The sequence below is a fragment of the Felis catus genome, chromosome B3 (assembly GCF_018350175.1).
Source record: "Felis catus isolate Fca126 chromosome B3, F.catus_Fca126_mat1.0, whole genome shotgun sequence".
Classification (NCBI taxonomy): Eukaryota; Metazoa; Chordata; class Mammalia; order Carnivora; family Felidae; genus Felis; species Felis catus.
This window is the reverse complement of record NC_058373.1, coordinates 80,385,656-80,412,412: the sequence shown is the minus strand read 5'-3', so window position 1 is coordinate 80,412,412 and position 26,757 is coordinate 80,385,656. Positions and strand designations below refer to the sequence as shown.

General features: G+C 34.9%; 1 protein-coding gene across 2 annotated transcripts in view; it reads right to left on the bottom strand.

Annotated features, from left to right (window-relative positions):
* The window catches only part of SCFD1 (sec1 family domain containing 1), a 117,520-nt gene that overhangs the window by 39,127 nt on the left and 51,636 nt on the right, over positions 1–26,757 (bottom strand). For both annotated transcript variants that reach the window (XM_023255623.2, XM_023255624.2), the window contains exons 15-17: positions 10,351–10,447; positions 6,527–6,597; positions 3,731–3,810 (exon numbers count right to left, since the gene is read on the bottom strand). In XM_023255623.2, the coding sequence (XP_023111391.1) occupies positions 3,731–3,810; positions 6,527–6,597; positions 10,351–10,447 (248 nt within the window). The remainder of the gene's footprint in view (positions 1–3,730; positions 3,811–6,526; positions 6,598–10,350; positions 10,448–26,757) is intronic.

Here is a 26,757-nt window from a genome sequence, read left to right as displayed (position 1 = left end):
GTGACTCAATACTCTTCTATAATGATTCCTAACTATTTCAATTGTTTTTGTAAAAGAAAAAAAGTTTACATAAATACGAGAAAATCATGAGAGTAAAAAACGGAATGGAAATCACTAAGATGTGATAATTGAAATGTTAAAAACACTCTACTTCAACTGGGACAGAACTCACTGAAATCCCAAACACAAAAATCACAACCTTGTTCAGGAAGGAGGATGTGAATCAAATGTTTTCAGAAGTAGACTAGAATTTCTGCCTTCAACAAATACTTATTTTTCACTAGAATGAACTATATCTAAACAATATGGAAGGATTCAATAAATCATGGCACATTTTTATGGCTAAACAATATTCACACATTAAATAGTACCACTGAAGAAAATTTAAGAAACACTATTAAAAAAAACTTTTTAAAAATGTTTCTTTTTGAGGGGCGGGGAGGAAGGGTGGGAAAGTGGGGTTGGAGCAGAGACAAAGGAAGACAGAGAATCCCAAGCAGGCTCCACCAGTGCAAAGCCCGGCCTGTGGCTCGAGCTCACCAGCCGTGAGATCATGACCTGAGCCAAAGCTGGACATTCAACAGAATGAGCCAGCCAGGTGCTCCAAGAAACACTATAATTACTTAAGAAAATGGACTAAAATGAGTTAATGGAAAACTAGAATACAAAACTGTATCTATACTAATAATTCCCAAATTTTAAAAAATACATGTAATGTACATATAAAAAGATATACAGTGTTTAGCTGTAGACTTTGGATGATGATATTACAAGTAAATTTTTACTTCCTTTCTAACAGAGTTTTATACAATTTTCTTCAAAAAACTTGTATTACTCTATAATTATAAAGAAAAATGCTAGGAATTATGTATTTTATAACCATATAAAATGATGTCCAAGACTGGCTTTCCTATTCCAACAATAAATGTTTGATTAAGGAGTTCTCCACAAATCATAATGTAAAGAACAATGACATATGCCACAAAGCCAATGTGTAAAGGTATATATTATAAAAATTGGAAAAAGCAGTTTTCAGTTTCTCTTTTTAAACAGAGGTCTATTGTATATTTTCTTCTTATTACAAGAACATAGTGAAATAAAAAGAAATTTGAAAAAGCAGGGGCACCTGGCTGGCTCAGTCAGTAGAGCATATAACTCTTGACTTTGGAGTCATGAGTTCGAGACCCATGTTGAGGGTAGAGAGGACTTAAAAAAAAAAAAAAAAAAAATGAGGCTCCTGACTAGCTCTGTCAGTGTGCATGGCTCTTGATTTCTGGGTTGTAAGTTTGAACTTCATGTTGGGTGTAGAAGATTACTTAAAAATAAAATATTAGGGGTGCCTCAGTGGCTCAGTTGGTTAAGTGCCTGACTCCTCATTTCAGCTCAGGTCATGATCTCACTGTTCGTGGGATTAAGCCCTGCATCAGGCTCTGTGTGCTGACAGCATGGAGCCTGCTTGGGCTTCTCTCTCCCCCTCTCTCTGCTCCTCCCCCACTCATTTACTCATAATAAATAATTAAAAAAATAAATGAAATCATAAAAAAATTTGAAAAAGCACTCAAACTCAAAAACTCAGAGATAACCACTGTTAACAACTTGGCATACTGTTGAGCTTGGAAAGCATATTCAATCTTATAGTCTTAAAACAATCATTTTAAGAAATATTAAAAAAAAAAGAAATATTTTTAAGTGTATTTATTAACTGTGGGAGAGATGGAGAGATAGAGAGACAGAGAGAGAGAGAGAGAGAGAGAGAGAGAGAGAGAGAGAGAGAGAGAGAGAACCCCAAGGAGGCTTTATGCTATTAGCACAGAGCCTAACATGGGGCTTTAACTCAAAACTGTGAGATCATGACCAGAGTCGAAATCAATATTTGGATGCTTAATCAACTGAGCCACACAGGCACCCCATTTTAAGAAATATTTTGAGGGGCGCCTGGGTGGCTCAGTCAGTTAAGCGTCCGACTTTGGCTCAGGTCATGATCTCACGGTCCGTGAGTTCGAGCCCCGCGTCGGGCTCTGTGCTGACAGCTCAGAGCCTGGAGCCTGTTTTCGATTCTGTGTCTCCCTCTCTCTCTGACCCTCCCCTGTTCATGCTCTGTCTCTCTCTGTCTCAAAAATAAATAAACGTTAAAAAAAAAAAAAAAGAAATATTTTGACAGTAAGGTTTGTTGTAAAAAATTTGGAAGACAGGGGCGCCTGGGTGGCGCAGTCGGTTAAGCATCCGACTTCAGCCAGGTCACGATCTCGCGGTCCGTGAGTTCGAGCCCCGTGTCGGGCTCTGGGCTGATGGCTCAGAGCCTGGAGCCTGTTTCTGATTCTGTGTCTCCCTCTCTCTCTGCCCCTCCCCTGTTCACGCTCTGTCTCTCTCTGTCCCAAAAATAAATAAATGTTGAAAAAAAAAAAAATTTGGAAGATAAAGATAAGCACATGAAAGGGAAGAAATTCTACCACCTGGAGTTATCCACTGTTAACATTTTAATATATGTCAAGGTATGCAATTGTATGTATATGGATTTATGTTCATATATACAAATACACACAAAAATAGATGGATGGATAATAGAGATCATAATGTAAAAACTGCCATCTAAGTTTTGGCTCAAATATCACCTACTCAGACACGTTCCCTGATCTTCTCAACAAATCTAACTTTTACCCCCAAGTTAAGATCTTATCACTCGGTGTTATTTTCTTTATACCACTTACTATCATTTAACAGTATTCTGTTCATTTGTTTGCTTATTTGTTGATTCATTTTCCCTCCACTCAAATGTAAATTCAATGACTGAAGGAGCCTTCCACATGGTCACTATTATATTTCCAAAGTCTAGAAGAGTCTCTAGACACAAAGAGAGAAATCACTTGTTGTAAACTATTTTTTCACTATCATATACACATTTTCCAGTGTCATTAGTCTTATACGACATGAATTTTAATTTTCAATTGTATTCTATCTTATGGAAATGCTTACTGTTGAACATTGAGATTGGTTGCTTCTAAGATTTTACAATTCCAATTACTTCTTTGGAATGAAACCTTAGAAGTATGCAAAGATTTAAAAAAAATTTTTTTTAATGTTTTTATTTTATTTTTGAGAGAGAGAGAGACACAGCATGAGTAGGGGAGGGGCAGTGAGAGAGGGAGATACAGGATCTGAAGCAGGCTCCAGGCTCTGAGCTATAAGCACAGAGCCCGACATGGCACTCGAACTCATGAACTGTGAGACGATGGATGACCTGAGCCAAAGTAGGCACTCAACCGACTGAGTCACCTAGGCACCCCACAAAGATTTTTTAAAAAAAATTTTTATACCATCTGGCAAAATGGTGACAATTTATATTTTTTAATAGCAGAATATAAATGCACCAATTAATTTTCTGTATCCTTAGCACAGCACTTTACTGTATCTGTGTGCTATGTTAATCTGCATTTCTCTACTAGTGAAATTAAAATTTTCTTCTGAGTTTTTGAGGTGGCTGACCCAAAACATTTCAGTCTTTGTCACTCATATCTAATCAGCGAAGAAAACATCAACTTCTCTAGGAAAGAAAGGCATCACCATTTTTTGTAATTTTAAGCTGTGGATAGAAAGGGCCAGATAGGGAAATATTTATGTCACCAAATTAAAAAAAAAAAATACTAAGGCACTGTTCAATTTTCTTAGTAACATTCTTATCTTCTTGGGACTTCCACTGTACTCTTTGATATAAGAAGAAAATAAAACTTACTTCCACTGTTTGATATATTGTAAGGGATTAAGGTTGCATCCTGCATCAGTTAATGCTTTTTTGTATTGCTCCAGATCAGCCTGAAATAAGCAAAGAACGATATAAAAATTTTTACTTTCATGAAAGAGAAGACCATTTTGTTATTATTTTATTCATTAGAAAGTCAGACCAAAGGCACGAGTTTAAATTCCAGGCACCCAAGTAGAACGGAGTCATATTTTGAGTATATGAGTGACACCCGAGACAAAAATCACATCTAATGAAAATCACCTTTGACAGACTCCCAAATCACCTATCCAGTACTTTGTCATCCCTCAGTGAGTCAGTCAATTTTTCCTCCACTTTTGAACTTGCCTTTCCTCAGGATAATCACTATATGAACCAACTGGCTTGACCAAGAATATTTCAGAACCAGAAACACAAGGGGCATGACACTGACTGAGGGGAAATGCAGATTCAGGTTTTCCCCTGTCATATACACTCTAGTGGTCCAAATGCATTAATGGAGTATCAGGTGTCTTACACTTTTTAAACTGTTGTTTTCTCTTTCTTGTTCTTTTTGTTTCCTGATGAGTAAGTCCAGTTGAATTCCTGTAATTTATAGGAGCCTATCATCATAGTGATTCCATTATAAAAATTTTAGAAGACAGAAATTTAATTTTTTTTAATGTTTACTTTTTTTTTTGAAGGAGAGAGACAGAGCATGAGCAGGGGAGGGGCAGAGACACAGGGAGACACAAAATCTGCAAATAGGCTCCAGGCTCTGAGCTGTCACCACCAAGCCTGACACGGGGCTTGAACTCAGGAGCCATGAGATCATGACCCGAGCCGAAGTCGGATGCTTAACTGACTGAGCCACCCAGGTGCCCCTTACAAGTCAGAAATTTAAAGCTCACCTTCAACCAGAGATGTTCACTATTTTGCATTTTTGGGGCTATCAGCTGACATCAGTAATCATAATTTGCTTTACGCCTCTTAATGATCACTTAAAACTTATGAAAATATAGTCCTTACCAAAAATAAATGAAAATAATGTGGTCAAATTAAGGGAATTCTGAATTAAGTTTCAGAATCATAAATTCTGAAGCAAATATTATAAATAGGCTATAAGCCTTTTTATATATAAGCCAAATATATATGTATATATACCTATAAAAATCCTCTAAGATATAGGTATGAGATGCTTCTAAAAAGAAAACTAGGGGCGCCTGGGTGGCTCAGTTGGTTAAGCGTCCGACCGGCTCAGGTCACGATCTCAGGGTCTGCGAGTTCGAGCCCTGTGTCGGGCTCTGCGCTGACAGCTCAGAGCCTGGAGCCTGCTTCAGATTCTGTGTCTCATTCTCTCTCTGCCCCTACCCCACTTGTGCTCTGTCTCTCAAAAACAAATGTTAAAAAAAAAAAAAATTTAGGGGCGCCTGGGTGGCGCAGTCAGTTAAGCGTCCAACTTCAGCCAGGTCACGATCTCGCGGTCCGTGAGTTCGAGCCCCACGTCAGGCTCTGGGCTGATGGCTCAGAGCCTGGAGCCTGTTTCCGATTCTGTGTCTCCCTCTCTCTGTGCCCCTCCCCTGTTCATGCTCTGTCTCTCTCTGTCCCAAAAAATAAATAAACGTTGAAAAAAAAAATTTAGAATGAGCAAATATATGGACTTGTAAATTGCCATTAAAATGTATGTTTAAAAAAAAAAAAAAACAAAGCTACACTTTCTTACTAAATTAAAATAAAAGACGTATTCCCAGAACAAAGCAGAATTGGCCTAAAGCAAATATTGGGTTTAGCTTACTGATTTAACACCAAGATTTTTGACCAAAAAAATGCGTTATGATCTATCAGACTTATAAAAATACATGGTATTGGCAAAGGAAAGACATTTATAACTACTGTATCATCCTAGGTGTCATCTCCAAAGTTCTAACACTTGCTGCTCACCAGTAAAATTTTACTGAGTTAACAGGAGAGTTAGCAGGTCTCTAACCTGGCAACAACACTGACACCAAAATTACCATTTGCCTTCAAAATCAATTAATTACCTATAAACTTTTTTTTCTTCTAAAGCAAGTGATGGCCCGTCCCAGAAAAAGAAAACAACAAAATTATCCATAATCCTCTTTTCCAGGGGAAAAAAAAAATCTAGAAAGGGAAATATGTCATTTCCCAATAATTGTGAGGCATTTATTGATATAAAAGTTATTTGACTGCAATATTAAAAAAATCTCAATTTCATTTTTTTATATGAATCATATGACATACATAAATCTGAAGTGTAATCTAATTAAATTGCGATATTTACATAGCAATTTGGAAGTTTGGGTATTTTCTTCCAATTGACTCCTTATGTTCTATAATTGACATTAGTTTTTAAATAACCTTAAAATATTACATTTTTACTTTAGGTTAAAGATAAATTCAGTGGAAAGCATTAGTGGCTACAGCTTAATGAAATGGAGCTTTTAAGATCATTACATAATGAGAAATAAGGCCAAACTTACAAAAAGCATAGCAAACTTGGTTAACTTCATTTATAATAGCTATTTTCCCAGAAATAAGAATTTGGGCACTTGAATTCAATTCATATTCCAACAACTTAACAGTGATCAGACATTTCATGAGTGGATAGTTCTTTTGGTGACGATAAATACTGCTATAAAACTCAGCAGTAAATAGAACCAGCCTTAACAAATTGTTTTTTTTTTTAAAGAAAGGAATGAGGTAGTTATTTGGTCACAGTGATCTGTCTTCTATTTTTGAAACAAACAAGTATCTCCCCTTCTATCCAATAACTAAACAAAGAGGACATACCTCAGAGGGTGCTTGCTGTGCACTTATATAATAAATAAGAAACAGCCTCATTTTATCTTCTGGAGTTCCTGCTACATAGGGGGGAAAAAAAACTTTCAGAATTCTGGTTAAGTGTTATAGTCAACACAAGTATATAAAAATTTAAGGCATATATAAATATGACAAGATAAAATATGGTTCTTTCAAGTGATTTAAGGTTATAGGCACTCTAATTATGACTATGTAACACACAGATATGGAAAATGATTAAATGTTGTGGGAGTAAAGGAATGGGATATGGGAGTATCTTCATTCTCTCTTCCTAAGTGTCTATAAGAGATGTACCTTTTTTAAAAAAATTTTTTAATGTTTATTTATTTTTTTTTTTGAGAGAGAGAGAGAGAGAGAGAGAGAGAGAGAGAGAGAGCGAGAGCGAGCATGAATGGGGAGCGTCAGAGAGAGAGGGAGACACAGAATCTGAGGCAGGATCCAGGCTCTGAGCTGTCAGCACAGAGCCTGACGTGGGGCCAGAACTTGTGAACCAAGAGATCATGACCTGAGCTGAAGTTGGATGCTTAACTGACTGAGCCACCCAGGTGCCCCAAGAGATGAACCTTTTAGATCGAAACTCAGAAAGAACGGAATAGGTAGGATAATCACACGCATCTAAAACAGTATACTTCTGAGATGGAAAAAGGATGTCAGTACTAATTATGTAAAGACAATAAATATAAAAATCAGACTGTCCTGGGAAAACAGCTGTATGGTCCTTCTAGGTGTTAGGTTATGAAACCTAAGTATGAAATACTTCTCAAAAGTGGGGTCACAAAATATACAGGTCTCCTCTTTCTTGAGGGTATTCTATCACTATATAAGATTTGAGAAAAGAATACATTTATATATTAAAATAAACACTGTTGTATTATGCAAAATATATTTGCTAGAAATTCTAAGACAAACGTAAGATATCAAAGAAATTTTTTGCTCACATTGAGTTTGATCTGCTACTCTTACTACCCAGAGCCCCAAACTACAGAGAAATTCATTTATTCTCCACCCTGTTACTGGGTGTACTTTGGTACAAAGCGATGAGGCACTGGTCACCGGTAACTCAGTTTTACCACCAACCAATAACAATATGTACTCTCACCACAAAGTCCTAATACTCAAGAACTTGGCAGTGTTATACTTTCTTATAGAATAAAAACTAGGAAAATTTTTTCAAAACGTGACTAATGAACCATCGGTTTTTTATATAGTTTAGAATCCAGATAACCATTCTCAAATTATCCTTACTCCCTAACTATGGCAACGAATGGTAATAAAGATCAATGATGGGTTCTCCAAAGTTCTGATGTTTACAAATAAATATTGTATCTTGGACACTGAATATTATGTTATGAAATTCAGGGTCTTGTTTAAATCCCAGGAGAAAGCTGCTATTTTTGTTTTAGCAGGGAATTAGCCTGGCTGGGTTCAGGCCAAAGTTCCCACCAGCTATCTGTGGGTTGTGGTTCCATCATCGATTTCTATTTTCAAAACCTTCTGCAGTGCTACTGGGATCTGTCCAACCATCTAGTGGCCACTATGGGAACTGGGAAATCATATAGCCCTTCAACTCTTAGTCTTAGGAATGCTATTTAGGATCAGATTCACGTATGTGCAGCTCAGGAGTGAGCCCAGGAATTCATAAACAACTTTATGAGCTTGCTTTCCTGAGCTCCTTCCTCTCTGCAATCTCCCTGGTACTTTCCAATTCCTTGGCTTTCCCTTTCTGGTGCTTCGGTCAGAAAGCTTTGGCTTTAGTTACCCTGTTCTATTGTGCATTTCCTGCAACTATGACTAAGCAGCTAAAGGACAAAGAAAAAAAGCAACCAGGCTTGCTGTATGCTCTTGGGACCACCATTCCTAAAGCAGGAGAGAAAGGCTCCCCTCTCTCTGAGTTTTAGGGGCCTGTAGATGCCTGTTACTGTTTTTAATATCCTCAGCATCAACTACTTCTCCAACGAGTGCTAGTAGAAAATGTATTTATAAGCTACAGTCTTTACATTAGGGCATTGTTGCTCCCAGCCCTGCTCAGTTGACTGAACACATATATATATATACATACATACATATATATATATGTATATATATGTGCACGCACATGTTATCTATATTTATTTCTGTCTGACAAATATATAGTGAAAACACCAAGACTATAATACTTCCAATTCCAATCCAACATTATAGAGCTCATTATAGTTTTCTCCCCTTCTCTACTTGTATAGTTTTCTCCCTTTCTCTACTTGTTTTCTCTTCCTTCTCTGACAAGAGGAAACCTGGCACCATTTGTAGCACCTGACATACACACTTCTTTAATCAGTGCACTGTATACAACAAATATCTTATCTCTGCAGCCATCCCCTTGCCTGTATGGATGTCTTCTCACTCCATGTGGGCTCTGATTCTCTACAATAGACTTGCTCACATGCCTGGCCACACTTCTCACCACACTTGGACTGACACTGGGTTGATACTGTGTACAGTCACCCTCCTCAATCTGTTACAGCTCTTACAGCCCATGCTTTCACATGTGGCTTCTCTGCTCAATCCACTGGGATTTTGATGCTTCCCTCTGTCCCACATGTGGATGCCTTTCTCATCCTGCTCAGGTTGCAACATCTTGTTTTGGGCTAAAATGGCACCAGACTTCCACTTTGCATGAATGCCTACCTTGTTCTCTTGTAGTTAATGTCTTTAAAACTAAACTGAGAAAGTAAGGGGAAAGAATAGAGAAAGGTTCTGATAGTTTTTTATTAACACATTCATTTGCTTCAACTTTAGTCAAAACTTATTGTAAATAATAAGGAATAGCTCTGAAATGATGGGCTTATATATTTTGCATTTTTTCATTGTAAAGTGCAAATAACTCCAAAATAGTATGTTCTCACTACAAATCCAGCTTCTTAAAAGTGTGAGCAATAACCTAAAGCTTCTTAGAGAAGTTTCTGCGAAAAGAATCTTTAATTACAAACAATTTGCAATTTATTACTTTTCAGTTTGGAATAAAGTCTAAAAGTCATACCAAAGTCTAACTCAGAAACCATCATCATTCAGCTAAGTGACTTGTATGCAAAATATAAGCTGAATAGCTTATATACTTTTTATTCATTTTGGAAAAGTAGTTTACTGAGATTTGAATTGAAAACTATTCTGAAATGATCAACAAGTCTCTAAAGTTTGGATAGTTTTGGAGGCTAAAACCTATGTGGATCCCCAAGATCATTATAACTGAAAGTAAAAATTATAACATTTTCTAAGTACAAAGAGTCATATCTTGTTTTAAGAAAATCTAACATACAAATATTTAGTTAAACGTAAATATGAAAGGGACTGATAAGGAGTTTCTTTAAAAGTAAAGTCCCTAAATATTTAAAACAGAATTCAGTTTTAGATATATCCTTTTGGGAAATGCTTTAGGGTTAAACTGACGTAATGAGAAGTGTATCATTTAGAGACACCTGCTTTGAATGTTATACTTCCAAGTCTTCCTAAAACCAGCAGAATTTGAACTTCAGCTATATCACTTTATTTTTTTCCCCAGATATATCACTTTAAATAAATGAATGCAACAAGTTCTTCAATACCATCAAAGAGAAGTTCAGTGAAATAAAATGCAAATCATTTTTCCACTTCAGGAATTGCTATGCTACGAACTTCTCAACAGAAACTAGCTCATTTAATTATCTCATTATTGGCATGGATTGGAAAAATACTAATTCTATTCAGATTTTACTTATACTGAACATGCTGCATTCAACAGCTCTGAAACTTAACATTAACCTCAAATTTATGGTACATACCATCAGGGTCTGATATTATATCTAGAAGAGATTTATCCAGAGTAGTTTTGCTCATTATTTTTTCTTCATATTCAAAATATACATCTAGTTTTCTTGCCTGTTTCAAAATAAATATTAGATTAGACTATATGAAGTAATAAAGACATACTAAGGGCCTCTCAGCTTACAAGTTTCTATTTTCTATGATCAATTTTTAAAAATAAGTGTTCATTTACTAATAGAATTTACTTTCAAGTTTCTTACTTTTGATCATACACTTAGTTTAAAAAATTACAGATTGACTATTTTACCATATCTGACTTATAAACTCAGAATTAATTCTGCATGTCATATATTAGCAAAGATAAAAATCACACCAATCTCAATTACTGTATTTATTAGTAATTAGCATATAAATAAATAATTGTATTCCATGCAAATTAATGGCAGGTGGTCATGTTATGTTTACTTTTTTAGTGCACAAATCCACACATTTTCAACTTAAACTGGACAGAAAATTACCCTAATTATTTTTAGTGGTTTTTAAACAAAGCTAACTTCCTCATTAATTTTCCTACTTAATACTTTGAAGTTTTAGGTAATGGAAAAGTAGTCAAACTTAGCTCTCCTATATGATCCCTTTTCCAATTTAAAATTTGTTTATTAAAACTATCCAAATGAAGTTAAAATATTAGGATTCTCCAAAGTAAATACAAATTATCATTATCAAGTATCTACTAAATTATGCTTCAATAATACAAAAGAGAAAAGAACATGATTTCTATTGAAAGTGTTAACAATTTAAATGAGAGTAGAAACCATTCATGAAATAAATTAGAATACTCAGAGATACCAATGAAGAACCAAAATATAAACACAGAACATAAATATACTGAGCTAAGATGATAGAACGAAATAAACAGTTAACCCATTGTAGAGAAGAAAGTGATAAATTTTGACTTGAGATTTCAAAGTGACTGGGGACAGGAATAGAGTTCATTTCAGTGAAAGGAACTGCACCATGCATAGTCAGAGTGGAGAAGTCTGAATGATAGTTTCATTCCAAGGAGTTTCATATATAAAGCAACAGAAAATCAGAGTCCCTCAATCCCACTCTCCCACAGTGGCACACAAGGCCAGTTTTAAATAGCTGAAATACTCAGTTTAAAAATCAATACAACATAAAAAGGTATTTTGAGACCAGTCCTCACCCTTGTTCTCTTCTACCCCTACTCCTATGGATACTTACTTCAACTATTTCTTCTACAGTTGTCCAGTTCCTTTATGCAAAATGTGAGCAAACAGGGTCTATATCCTAATACCTGTCAGCTTTCTGACACAAAAGGAATATACTATACTCTTCTGTTCCTTGCTTTAACTCAACAATATATTCTACATCAGTACACAGAGAATTCTCTTGCCAGTTAACTCTTGGAAGAGTATAATAAACCCTGTAAGGGTCTTCCTTTTTATAAACCCTTGGGTCCTTCATATTCTTCAGATTCCCTGATATAGGAACTATTTTCACTACTGTATAATGCTACTTTGAATACTACAGATTAAGAGGTGAAGTCTCAGGAATGGAAAATTTTAATTTTGAAAAAGGACAAAAGAAATGGAAAAGAGATCTCAGGAAAGAGACCATGGTAGTGGCTGTGGGAACGGAAAGGAAGAGACACATTTAATAATTAACATGTGAATGGATATGGGAATCAAAGTAGTGAAAAAAGTCAAAGATAACTCCAGGGGGAACTAAAATGATGGTAGTAGTGATGGTTAATGTGAACTGAATATGAGACTGGTAAAGGCTAATTATCTCTAGAGTGAAGACTGGAAAGGGGGTGGGGGAGAAGGATCTAAAATAAGGTGTTAAGCTGACTTTCAGGCCCTCATGATCTGCTCTAGCCAACCTTTTCTGTTTCACCCACCACTTTTCACTTAGTCCCATCAAACACCTCAATGACTTCTGATTAAACATTGTGTACACCTGTAGTCCTCTAGGCATAGGCTTGGGTTATTCTCTTAGTTTTTAAGAATACATTCCTCTTCTATTACCTGTGCAGTGAATTCTACTCATTCTTCAGGGACCAGCTTCTTTGCAACTCTCTTCAATCTCTATTTGTTCCCCCTTGTTGCCCATCAATCTCCTTTTTGCTTGGAGGAATTTATTACCCCCTTAAATGTGTACCATCAGCATTTTACATACCTCTCCATAATAACAATCTTCATACTATATTACTCTCCTTTGTTTACATGCTACCCTTCTAAAACGGTAAATTCCCTAGACTGTGTTTAATTATTCGTTTAGCCCTGGGAATTTAACATAGCACCTGGCTCATAACAAGTATTTGACAAGGTCTTTGTTGAATTCCTCAACTAAAAGCAGGACATACACAGAACAAGTTGTCATCTTTAGAAGACACAAAAGTAGACGGATGAACTTCTAGGAGTGAAAAATGTAAAGAACCAAGTCTTTAGTGATTTAATATATAAAATTAAGTAGGTTCAATGCCATAATGGAGTATAATGTCTGTACCTGCAAACGAATGAAGAAAAGAAACATGGTTCACTGATTTTTGTAGCTACAGACATTAGATTTATTTTGCTAAGTCTTCATGTATTACCTTACACTTAAATTTCTAACAAGCAATGCAAATAGAATCTAAAAGTAAGTTAGTTTAATTGCTAGTGGGTAGGGAGTTTCTTTTGGAGGCGATGAAAATGTTATAAAAGTACATTTTGGTTGTGAATGCACAATTCTGTGACAACACTATAAAAACCATTGAACTGTACACTTTAGATAGGTTAACTAACTGTATGCTATGTGAACTATACCTCGATAAAGCATTAAAGAAAATTAACTTAGCATTTCAATATACTGATTCCCATGAAGGAGAGAAAAGAGTGGAGTGGAGATTTTCTAGCCTGAATATGAGAACTAGTATATGTTCAGGATCTATTTGTGCAAGGCACTTTACTTACAGCTATGGCTTTCAAATGTTTTTAAACAGAGAACCTCAGGACCCTCTTTCTCAAATCAAATCTTCTGCAGAACCCTAAACATAAAATAGATACAAGCGACCCATTAAATGTCTCTATAGTGATCTAGGGTACCAGAGAACAGTGTTTGAAAACTACTAACTTAATCTCATTTAATTCTCCAAGTAACACTATGAACTAAGAATTATTAGTCCCATTTTAAAGATGAAGAAACAGACACACAGAAACATATATTTATTCAAGGTTACCAGAGTAGAAGTAGTAGAGAGTTGAGATTCAAATCCAGGTCAGACTCCAATGTACACCACAGATAAAGAGTAGGGAAAATTATATTTTCCTCAAGTACAATTTATTGCTTCTTTTGTTTATGCTTTATGAAAGAAAGTATATTTGTCAATTAGTACATATTTGGGATTTTTTTTTGGTAATACACGTAATTTATATGTGGCAAAAGGTTATTTTGGCCAGATAGATAATATATAGAAGTTCTTTCTCAATTTCTTGAAGTAAAGGAAATACTAAGAGAAACAACTTCTGTAATCCCAAAGATTAATTATTCTTATACAATAAAGTTCAAAGGAGAATACAATTTGGATAACAATAATCACACAAAAAAATAAACAAATTAAAAATATAAAACAAAATAACAAGGTCAAGATAATAAACAGATTTTTGGTAACTTCAATAAATATCAAGAATAAACAGTAAAAGGATTATTATAGAGACCCAGAGGACTATGCATGGAATACAACTTATATCCAGTGAATATACACTCTGAAAGCCATGAATTTCTTAAAAATCTCTTTAAAAGGGCTAAGGGAGGAATGTGATTTTTAAAAAATTCTAGTGTTTTTCTCCCAATTTCAGAGTTACCATTGGAAAATCAGGCTGATGTTTTTCATGTTTCAGTACACTACCTCAACATTTATATTAAATTAACATAACCCCCACACACAACTTTTTTGACTGCAAAAGCCCACCAGGTTTGAAAAGGACAAAAGGGAACCCTTTAAAAAACTAGCTTGTCCCTTCACTCACAATAATGGAGAACTCTTAAGAGTCATCTGAGATGAACAAGTGGTATTCTTACTTTCTCTTTTGAAAATCTATTACCGAAGCACATTTGTCAGATGACCTATACAGGGCATGAAATGAATTTCTTTTTCTTTCCTACAACTGCAGGGGATTTTTCCTTCTCTTAACCATTCTTTACATTCCAGCTACAAACACCACCATTTTGGTACTCCCTACTCACTGCTAGTTACAATTCTCATTTCTCACCTCAGTCTACGACTGGTTGATGACATAGAGTGGTATTTCTTGACCTTCCCTCTTTTCCAAGCCCTAATTCTATAACCTAGCACAAGTCAGCAGTGAAAGTAAAGGCAAAAAGGGATTAGAGTTATACTTCCTTTACTATTAAGAATCTCAATATTCCTCTCCTACTTCTCACAGGAGAGAGATGGGATGATAAACTCTTCTCTGTTGAAAGACAGTATTAGCAACATTTTACATAATGAATTAAATATGGTTTGTAGGACAGGGGTCTGTGCATCACACTTTTACTTATAGTAAAGCATAGCCTAAGCTAAAATAAACTTAGAACCATATTTTTAGGATATAACCTATACCTAAGTTGAAGACCATCTACACCCTAGCCTTTCCTTTCCTGTTCTTTTTTCCCCGTGTTTAATTCGTATCATTTTTTTTAGTGCTGTATTTACATATCCCATCCTCCAGGTGGCAGCACTTGAACACTGTATTATAATAGTCTGCAGTTGGTGTAGGTTACTAGAATAGTAGGTTACTAGAATATGAACTCCTTGTTACTATTTACTTATTATTGTGTGCCTTGTGCTCTCCCTGCAAGATAACTGGAATTCTCCAAATCTCAAGTGCTTTTTATAATACAACAAAATAGCAAGTTAACGTATTTTCCATTATCTAGGTGTGTATTCTGTTGCATTTTATACTGGTGGGTTTGAATGGGTCTGCCATTGTTAAGAAATTATGTGGTGCAAAAACCAGATGATACATTAAATTGTATTTGAAGGTGTTCTACAACAAAGGTAGATGAATATATTTACTCTAGAGTACTTGTTCATATGACAGAGTGAATTAGAAATCTTGAATAAAATTCATCCTTATACCTCTACCTCATTTCTATGCAGTGATGGACACTGCACTGTCAGGGTGAGGAATCTGGTTAAGATCTTCAATTTTTTACAACAGCCTATCAATTTTAATACTTGATTATCTTATTTCTAAATAGATGCATTTTTCTCTCAACCAAGCACAATGAATTTCTAGCATTTTAGGCCCAAATCAGAATACGTAACTTCAACCTCTCTGCTAATTCCTACCAAAAGACCAACAAAATAAAGTAGTAACATAATATTTAAAGAATATGCAATCTTTCCACTCTAGACACTATAAACTTAGACATTACTACATTGAAAACTCACAAAACACCCTCACTGAATTATATATTAGTATTACACCTTTGACTTTCATTAAAGTTGCTATAGAAAATGTGAGTGTAAAAATATCATTGTATCACTCAATTTATTCCAGATAATGCCCAATATGAACAATGTATTTTGTAATATGATGCTAAGCAACACTTCGCTTAGAATAAAAAAGGGTGCCTGGCTGGCTCAGTCAGTAGAGCATGTGTCTCTTGATTTCTGGGTGAGTTTAAGCCCCACACTGGGAGTCAAGTGTACTTAAAATAAATAAATAAATAAATAAAAATTAAAAGGAAAAAAGAATAAAAAACAAATTCTCCTTTCTGGTAAGAAGGTTTTTTGTTGTTGTTGTTTTTTTAACTTAATTACATCTCTCTCTCTCTTTTTTTTTTTATCTTGGTTGCCTGAAAATTCAAAGCCAAATTTGAGAATTATCATTATAACTACCGAGTTTTTATTTCATTATTTTTGTTCTATGTGCTATTTGTGAAAGCTACTTTAAATCTGTTTTAGAATACACATGCAACTTTAATCTACAAATTATATTGTATACTGACTCCTAAAAATAAATTCTGACTAATCTATGTAATAAAAAATTTTAAATGTACATGAAGTGATGTTTACATGTTTATATGAAAAGTATTAAAAACAAAAATATTAGCAACATAATGAAATCTAAAAATTGATTAATATTTCTAGAAAAAATATTTACAGGGCACTTGTAAACTATATTAAGTCTTATTTTACTATGACTCTCAGAAGCATTTAGTTTTAATTTATACCAACAGTGTGTTGAACTCTTAAAATATATACCCAGAAAAAGAAAAAACAAATTTAAGCAAACAGAAGAAAAGAAATAATAAAAATTAGAGCAGAAATCAATGAAATTATAAACAAGAAATCAACAGAGACAATCACTGGAACCAAAAGCTGGCTCTTCAAAAAGATCAATAGAATTGATTACAGAATTTTATCAATAATGAATAATCTTCCCAAACAGAAAGCATAAGATCTAGGTAGGTTCACTAATGAATTCCATCAACTATTTAAGTCAGAAATTAAAACAATTTTCTACAATCTCTTTCAGAAAACAGAATGCAACTGGGGTGCCTGGGTGGCTCAGTTTGTTGAGTGTCCAACTTTGGCTCAGGTCATGATATTGCGGTTTGTGGGTTCGAGCCCTGGGTCAGGCTCTGTGCTGACAGCTCAGAGCCTGGAGCCTGGTCCGGATTCTTTCTCCCTCTCTCTGCCCCTCCCCAGCTCACACTCTGTCTACCTCTCTCTCTCAAAAAAAAAAAAAAAAAAAAAAAAAAAAAAACCAAAAAAACCAATGCAAATAATGAGAAACTAGATGCTTTCCAGCTAAAATCAGGAACGAGGCAAGGATACTCCCTCTCAACTTTCTATTTAACACTGTACTGGAAACCCTAGCTAATGTAATAAATAAGAGAAGGAAATCAAAGGTACACAGATTGGAATAAAGAAAAAAAAAAACTCTTCATTTGCAGATGACACAATTGTCAATGTAGAAAATTTCAAAAAACAACAAAAAATTTCTGGAACTAATAAGCAACTATAGCACAGTTGCAGGATACAAGGTTAATACACAAAAGTCAATGGCTATAGTAGGAAAAAGGTAAGGATGTCCCCTCTTGCACTCTTTCAACATCATAATGGAGGTCTAGCTAATACAATTAAAAAAGAAAAGGAAAGAGAAGGAATTTAAAGACTGGGAAGGAAAAAAATAAGTCCATCTTTGTTTACAGATAACATGCTTATCTATGTAGAAAATCCCAAAGAAAAAACAACAAAAACTCTAGAAACTAGTAAGTGATTATACAAAGGTTGCAGGATACAAGGTTAATACACACAAGCCAAATGCTTTCTGATAAACTAGCAATGAACAATTGAAATCTGAAATTAAAGCAAAAATACTACTTTCATTAGTACTAAAAATAAGGAAATGAAATATCTATAAATCTAACAAACTACATACAAAATCTATATGAGGAATCTTTAATCTGATTAAAGAAATCAAGGAACAACTAAATAAATGGAGAGATATTCCATGCTCTTCTCAATGTGACCTATAGATTCAACACAATCTCCATTAAACTACCAGCAAGTTATTTTGTAGATATCAACAAAGTGATTTTAAGGTTTATATGGAGACAAGAAAGATCCAGAATAGCCAACACAATACTGAAGGAGAAGAAAAAAGATGGAGGACTGACAATACCTAATTTTATGACTTAAAATAAAGCTACAATACTTAGCCATGTGCTACTAGCTGAAAAGCAGGACAAATATATCAATGGAACAGAAAAGAGAGTACAGAAGTAGACCTACACAAATATAGTCAACCCATCTTTGACAGAAAAACAAAAGTAACTGAATGGACAAAGGATAGTCTTTTCAACAAATGGTGATGGAACAATCAGACATCTAATGTAAAAGAAAACAATCTAGACACAGACCTTACCTTTCACAAAAATTAAATAAAAATGAATCACAGACTTAAATGTAAAATGCAAAACTATAAAACTCCTAGAAGATAGGAGAAACATAGAAGAAAATTTAGATGTTCCTGGATATAGTGAAGACTCTTTAGGTACAACACAAAAGCATGATCCATGAAAGAAAAAAAATCAGTAAGCTGTACTTAATTAAAATCAAAAGCTTCTATTCTGTGAAAGACACTGCCAAGAGAATGAGAAGACAAGCCACACAACCAGAGAAAATACTTGGAAAAGATACATCTTTTAAAGGACTTTTTCCTCAAATAATACCAAGAATGCTTAAGACTAAACAATAAGAAAATAAACAGCCCAAACAGACACCACACCAAAGAAGACCCAGATGGCAAGTAAGCATATGAAAAGATGATCCACATTGTATGTTATTAGGGAATTGCAAATTAAAGCAATGCGACACCACTACACATATATTTGAATGGCTGAAATCCAACATGGACAACACCAAATGCTGGTAAGGATGTGAAGCGACATGAACTCTCATTCACTGCTGGTGGAGAGCACAGCCACTTTGGAAGGCAGTTTGGCAGTGGGTAGTTTTGTTACCAATCTAAACATACTCTTACCATATGATCCAGCAACCAACCTCATGGGTTAAACACATCCACCCAGAAATCTTCACAGGGACATTTACAGCAACTTTATTTACAAATGCCACAAGTTGAAAGCAATCAAGATGTCCTTCAATGACTGATTGGATAAACAAACTGGTACATCCAGACAATCAAGTGTTAGTGATGAAAAGACTTGGAGAAGTCTTAGACTCACAAAACTAAGACACTGAAATACTTCATGATTCTAACTACGAGGCATTCTGAAAAAGAATACTGTGAAGACAGTAGAAAGACATGGGTGACAGGAACTCAGGGGAAGGGAAATAGGGATGAGTAGGCAGAGCACAGATGATTTTTAGGGCAGTGAAACTATTTCTGCATGATCCTGTAATATGGATACATGTCATTATACATCTGTCAAAACCCAGAGAATGTACAACAGTAAGAGTGAACCCTAATGAAAACTATGGGCTTTAGTTAATAACAACGTATTAATATGAATTGTTACAAATGTACCACACACTAATGCAAAATGTTAATAATAGGGAAAACTGGGGGGGTAGGTAATAAAGAGGAATATGGAAATTCTCTGTACTTTTCACTCATTTTTTTCTACAGATGTAAAACTACTCCAAAAAACAGTCTATTAGTTAAAAAATAAAATCCAAAACACATGCATATAGTGGTAAACAAATGAACATAAGGGTCACATTTAACAGTGTTACAAAATTTGGGAAAATCTGTGTAGCTTTGAATAATAACACCTTTCACTTTTACTTTTTCATAGGTATTAAATAAAATGACTCAAAAGAATATAAAGGATTTTACATGCACTTAAAACAAAGATATACTTCCAAAATCTATAAAGAACTTATCAAACTCAACACCCAAAAAACAAATAATCCAGTGAAGAAATGGGCAAGACATGAATGGACACTTCTGCAAGAAGACATCCAGATTGGCCAACCGACACATGAAAAGATGCTCAACATCACTCATCATCAGGGAAATACAAATCAAAACCACAAATGAGATACCACCTCACACCTGTCAGGATGGCTAACATTATCAACTCAGGCAACAACAGATATTGGTGAGGATGTGGAGAAAGAGGATATCTTTTGCACTGCTTGTGGGAATGCAAACTGGTGCAGCCACTCTGGAAAACAGTATGGAAGTTCCTCAAAAAACTAAAAATAAAACTACCCTACGACCCAGCAATTGCACTACTAGGTATTTATCCAAGGGATATAGGTGTGCTGTTTCGAAGGGACACATGCACCCCATTGTTTATAGCAGCACTATCAACAATAGCCAAAGTATGGAAAGAGCCCAAATGTCCATCGATGGATGAATGGATAAAGAAGACGTGGTATATATATATACAATGGAGTATTACTCGGCAATCAAAAAGAATGAAATCTTGCCTTTTGCAACTACATGAATGGAACTGGAGGGTATTATGCTAAGTGAAATTAGTCAGAGAAAGAAGTATCGTATCACTTCACTCATATGAAGATTTTAAGAGACAACACAGATGAACATAAGGGAAGGGAAACAAAAATAATATAAAAACAGGGAGGGGGACAAAACATAAGAGACTCTTAAATATGGAGAACAAACAGAGGGTTACTGGAGGGGTTGTGGGAGGGGGGATGGGCTAAATGGGTAAGGGGCATTAAGGAATCTACTGAAATCATTGTTGCACTATATGCTAACTAATTTGGATATAAATTTAAAATAAAATAAAATAAAAAGATATACTTACTTTGGTAGTGAATACAAAGAGTACCTAATAAAACTGTGCGTGTGTATTAACATTTAGTATCACAGTCAGTACGTAACTCGAGCATGGAATTTGATTCTTGAGGTACTTATCAGTACTTCAACATAACTGACCTTTAAAAAAATCCATTGCTTGTTTTAAGAAACAACTAACTTAAAAGTTGACCATTAAATTTCCATTTCCTATTTAAGCATTCATGGACATAAAAGACCAGAGGATATGGTAAATTTTATTTCTAACTTAATGTGACCAAGGAAGAAACCTCACCATTAATTTGTGGAATCTATGTATAACTCTGTCCCAATGTTCCTTCTAGTTTATTTCATGTTCCATAGAAGCCTCATGAAGGACTATGGAAAACAGGGGCCAGAAAAAAATTTTAAGGGCTATGTTTGATTTTGACTTTGATTAATTATTCTCTCTTTGACTATTCTATGTGCTTTTATTGTAAGCTACCTCAAATTCTGTAGAACAAGTTGAGGTATAAATAAATATGAGAAATTTATGAGAAAAAATAAGGAATGCATGTCCTTTTAAACATTTTACTCCTCATGTCAATTCATTTTTCTCTGTATTTATTCTGCTGCATACTTCCATAAGGGGAAAAAAATCTGTAAAGATCTACTGGGCTTTCTAGCCACATATTATGTAGCATATCCTATTTCTTGCTTTTCTAGGTCACTTTAAATCTAAAGCCAAAAAATTTGCATTACCAAAATTAATCATTGGCTTTCTCTATGATTTACAGAAGTTTCTGTTTTGCTATTTTTTATTTTATCAAAGTATAATTAACATACAGTGTTATGTTATATTATTTTCAGGTATACAATATTATGATTCAACAATTCTACACATTACTCAGTGCTCATCATGGTTAAGTGTACATTTACTACCCTTTATTTATTTCACCCATCCCCCCACAAACTTCTCCTCTGGCAACGACCAGTTTATTCTCTGTATTGAACAGTCTGTTTTGTCTCTTTTTTGTGTTTCTTAAAATCTACATGAGTGGAAATTATGGTATTTGTCTTTCTTTGACGGACTTGTTTCAACTAGCATTATACCCTCTAGGTTCACCTGTATTGTTGCAAATGGCAAGATTTCATTCTTTTTTTTTTTTTTTGGTAGAGTAATATTCCATTGCATGTGTGTGTGTGTGTGTGTGTGTGTGTGTGTGTGTGTGTGTGTACCTAGTGTCTTACCTATTCATCTACTGATGGACAGTTGGGTTGTTTCTACATCTTCACAATTGTAAATAATGCTGCAATAAATGGTGGGATGAAATTATCTTTCCAAATTAGTGTTTTTGTTTTCTTTGGGTAAATACCCAGCAGTGGAATTACTGGATCATAGTGTAATTCTATTTTTAATTTTTTGAGGAACCTCCATACTGTTTTCCTCAGTGGCGACACAAATTTGTATTCCCACCAACAGTGCACACAAGGGTTCCCTGTTCTCTACATTTTCACCAACACTGCTGTTTCTTGTGGTTTTGATTTTAGTCATTCTCACAGGTGCTCTCTCAATGCATTTCCCTGATAATGAGTGATGCTGAGTATCTTTTCATGAGTCTATTGGCTATTTGTGTATCTTCTTAGGAAAAATGTCTGTTCAGGTTTCCTGCCCATTTTTAAATCAGATTATTTGGGTTTTTTGGTGTTGAGTTGTGTAAGGTCTTTATACATTTTGGATACTAACCCTTTACTAGATATGTCATTTCCAAGTATCTTCTCCCATTCAATAGGTTGCCTTGTTGTTTTGTTGATGGTTTCCTTTGTGGCGCAAAAGATTTTTATTTTTATATGTCTCTTCAGGTAAGGGAAACAAAAGCAAAATTAAACAGGACTACACACACCAAAAAAGTTGTTTTTTTTTTTTTTTAAAAGATTTGAAATAAATGAACACTAAGCTTTGTTCGAATTTTTCACTTCTATTGCAATATAACTGACATTTGTTAAGTTTTAACATATGCATATGCCCATGAAATCATGAACACTATCCACATAATCAACCTACCATTCATTGCCCAGAAGTTTCCCTATTGTAATGCCTCCCTTCTGGCCCTCCCACTCCCTTCCAGGTGCCTAGGCAAGCAGTGATATGCATTTTATCACTACATATTAGCTTGCATTTTTACAAATTTCATGTAAATGCAATCACAGATTATATACTCTTCTTTAAAAAAATTTTTTTTAATATTTATTTTTGAGAGAGAGAGAGAGGGGGGCAGGGCGTGAATGGAGGAGGGGCAGAGAGAGAGAAAGACACAGAATCCGAAGCAGGCTCCAGGCTCTGAGCTGTCAGCACACAGCCCAACACCGGGCCTGAACCCACAAGCCGTGAGATCATGACCTGAGCCAAAGTCGGAACCGAGCCACCCGGGCGCCCCTATGTACTCTTCTTTAATGTGGCTTCACTCAGTGTATTTGAGATTCATCCATATTGCTATATGTGACAATAGTACTTTCCTTTCTATTTCTGAATAGTATTCCATTGTACGGATATACTATAATTTATTTATCCAATTCAGCTGTTGGTGGACATTGGGGTGTTTCTGGTTTTTGGTTATTACAATGAAGCTGCTGTGTACATTAAACACAGGCTTTCATTTGTTTTGGGTAAATACCTATGAGTGGAATGGCTGGACCATGTGACAGGTTTCTGTTTAACATTTTAAGAAACTAATAAACTATCTCCCAAAGTGGATATACCATTTTGCATTTCTACCAGAAGTGTATGAAAGTTCTAGTTTCTCTGTATCTTTGCTAAAGGTTGGCATGATCTTTTTTAATTTTAGATGTTTTAAACAGATGTGTAGTGAGGTCTCATGGTGGTTTTTGTTTCCATTTTTCTAATGATTATTTATGTTGAACTTACTTATCATCTGTGTATCTTTTATGGTCAAATCTCTGTTTAAATCTTTTGACCATTTTTAAATTAGGCTGTTTATGTTCTTATGTTCTTATTATTGAAGTCATATTAAAGACTTCTGAGAAGTCTTTATTTCTTCTCACTTAACCTTTATAATTGGGTCTCAATGACAAGGCTATTTTCACCGTTTTTTTTGGAGATGTGGAAGTAGTCTCCCAAAATTTACAGTGAGTGAGAAGTGAGAAGCTCTCATTTGAGAGCTACCTTTGGTTGTAATTGAAAAAAATGTCAAGTTCTGAAAGTAACTAATCTCATCTGGGTAAGAAGAGGTAGAAGACAATGAAGTGTCATTTGGGGACTTCCTCCTACAGAATATATTGCCCCCCGTGCCTTGAAAAGACACCAAGGTCACATGAACATTCATTTGGTATGTATCCTGAGCAAGACATCACTCTAAAGCGATCAGTTAAAATAGAGCTAAAGAAATGTTGTGATTTCTAGTATAGTAAAATTTCTTTCCTACTGTGATCAGGGGAGTAGTGATGAGTTAATCAAAGTCCATTAATGTAAAGAATAACAACAACAAAAAAATATGTGTTGTGTATAAATATACATTTTTTTAAATTTATTTAAAAAAAATTTTTTTTTCAACGTTTATTTATTTTTTGGGGGACAGAGAGAGACAGAGCATGAACAGGGAGGGGCAGAGAGAGAGGGAGACACAGAATCGGAAACAGGCTCCAGGCTCTGAGCCATCAGCCCAGAGCCTGACGCGGGGCTCGAACTCACGGACCGCGAGATCGTGACCTGGCTGAAGTCGGACGCTTAACCGACTGCGCCACCCAGGCGCCCCAAAATATACATTTTAAACACCGCCTTTTAACTTAAGACCTAAAACGCACAACTGTCTGTCAGTCTTGTTGTGACTGTACTTAGTACAGTCGTTTTCTTTTAGTACAGTGGTTTCTTTAAGTACAGTGGTTTCACTGAATTTTTTTCTTTCTTGCATAAAGCACAACTATAACGATCACATATAATGTCCAGTTTCAGTTTCTTTGAAGTGGAACCAAAAACCTTACAGATACTTGCAAACCGAGTTTAGGATTTTTCAAAATTTTCTAATCTTTTAATGTTTTTTTTTTTTTTGTACTACTAATTTTATTTTAATGTTTATTTTATTTTTGAGAGACAGAGTGAGCAAGAGAGTGGGAGAGGGGCCAAGAGAGAGGGGGACAGACGAAATGAAGTGGTCTCTGTGTTGACAGCAGACAGTCTGATGCCGGGCTCGAACTCATGAGTCATGATGTCATAACCTGAACTGAAGTCAGACGCTTAAGTGACTGAGCCACCCAGGCACCCCTTTTTACTACTAATTTAAACAACAGTTAAATCACTACCTTCAGTAAGTCTTTTTAAGGTGTACAACTTAGTTTTAAAGAAACAATCCTCTTTTTAAACAACTGACATACGTAGACTGGAATCAAATACAAATAACTCTTAGGTAAGCAAAAAATGCAACTTGTGAAGCATACTAGTGGCCAGTTGTCAACACTCTGGTTTCTCTTCAAATCTTTTGCCTTTTACTAGTGGCCAGTTGTCAGCATGGCATAATGTGGCCGGCAGGCACTATGTTTTATAGGAATAAAGGCCATCAGTTAATTTGGTGTGTTGACTAGTAGAGATCAATTAAGGGAGCTCCTACTTTATTTTTAAAGCTTATCTTCCCCTAGAAAAGATAAAGAAGTTGAGCCCAAGAAAGGGAGGAGCCTCCTTCCCCCTGTAGTTAAAAGCTACCATTGCTAGCAAGGGCTAAGTCTTTTCAGAGTATAAACCTAAGGTAGTACATGTTTGCTTGACCAGATTAAGTCTGCAGATCTAATTCAGTACGTCTTAACTTTCTCTACAAGAAGCAGGAAAACAAAAATGAGAATTCAGCACCAATGACGCCTCAATGCATAATAGCTTCTTAACAGCTGTTTTTTGTCAACTGTATCAGGATGGAGTGTTCAGATGTTAGAGCTCTTCCTTCAGATGGGGGCATTAGGGGAAAGAGCACATAATGCCATTTCTATTTCTCATCTACTATGACTTACACATAGGTGTCTTTTCCTTTTATTAGGTACTTGCTAAAGAATACTTAATTAAGTTTGACTATGCACGTGGGACAAAAATAATTGAAATAAACTAAAATTTGTCTATAAATTACTTAAATAATTTAAGTAATCCCAGGAGCCATTCCCCAACAACCAGCAAGTGGTTTTGTATTAGAAATGAAATTGTATTAGAAATGAAAGAAATGCTAAAAAAAGAGATTTAAAAGGTATGGATTACTCAAAACAAATGAGAATTCAACAATTTACTCTTTCATCTATTAGACCAAAGCTAACCACTCAACCCACTAAAATCCTTAGAGTATCAATAAGCATAGGTAATAATAATTGCCAACGTTGTTGCAAACTGGTATGCTGTTTCTGCTTTCCACCAAAACACTGATTGCCAAATAACTGCCACAACTTCTAAACAAATTATTTTCTTCTAGTATTCTGCTTCAGAAAATGATCTAAGGAAATGTAAGAAGCAGCTATTATCTAAACATCCCCAAAGATATGCAAAACTGCAATGAAGACAAATTGCAAAAGAAATGTTTTGAGATCTCTGCATAAAAAGCCATAATATTCTTGCCAATAGTAATAAAAAATATCTACTGCTTAGGTGAGTAAAAGTTTGCAAGTAAGTGAAGCTCAAATCGTCAATAAATTCTAGTTATGAGAGCAAGAGATCATGGAGAACAATACTTATTAAGTTTGTATTAACATTATAGCTAGAGGTAGATGGTGTAGCTCAGTAAAAGTACAAATAAACATGCCATTTAAAAGTAAATATTATAAAGTTGGAAATTTAATAATTATGGAAAACCTTAAGAAGAAATTTTTTAACTAGGAGTAATGAGAAATAATGGGACTAGAATTTATGTGCTAATTTTGACAAGGAAGAATACCTTCCTAATTTTGACAAGGAAGAATAAAAGAGACTGTCAATATTACAAAGACTCTTCACAGAAAACATTCTAATTTTTTTATACTAAAAGAATTTTTTACATCAAAATATTTCTTAGAGTATGCAGCTTATTAAATACAACTATAATTTACATATAAATATTTAAGATAAATATACTCCTTTATCAATGATATTTAAAAACGTTCTGAGTGACTGGG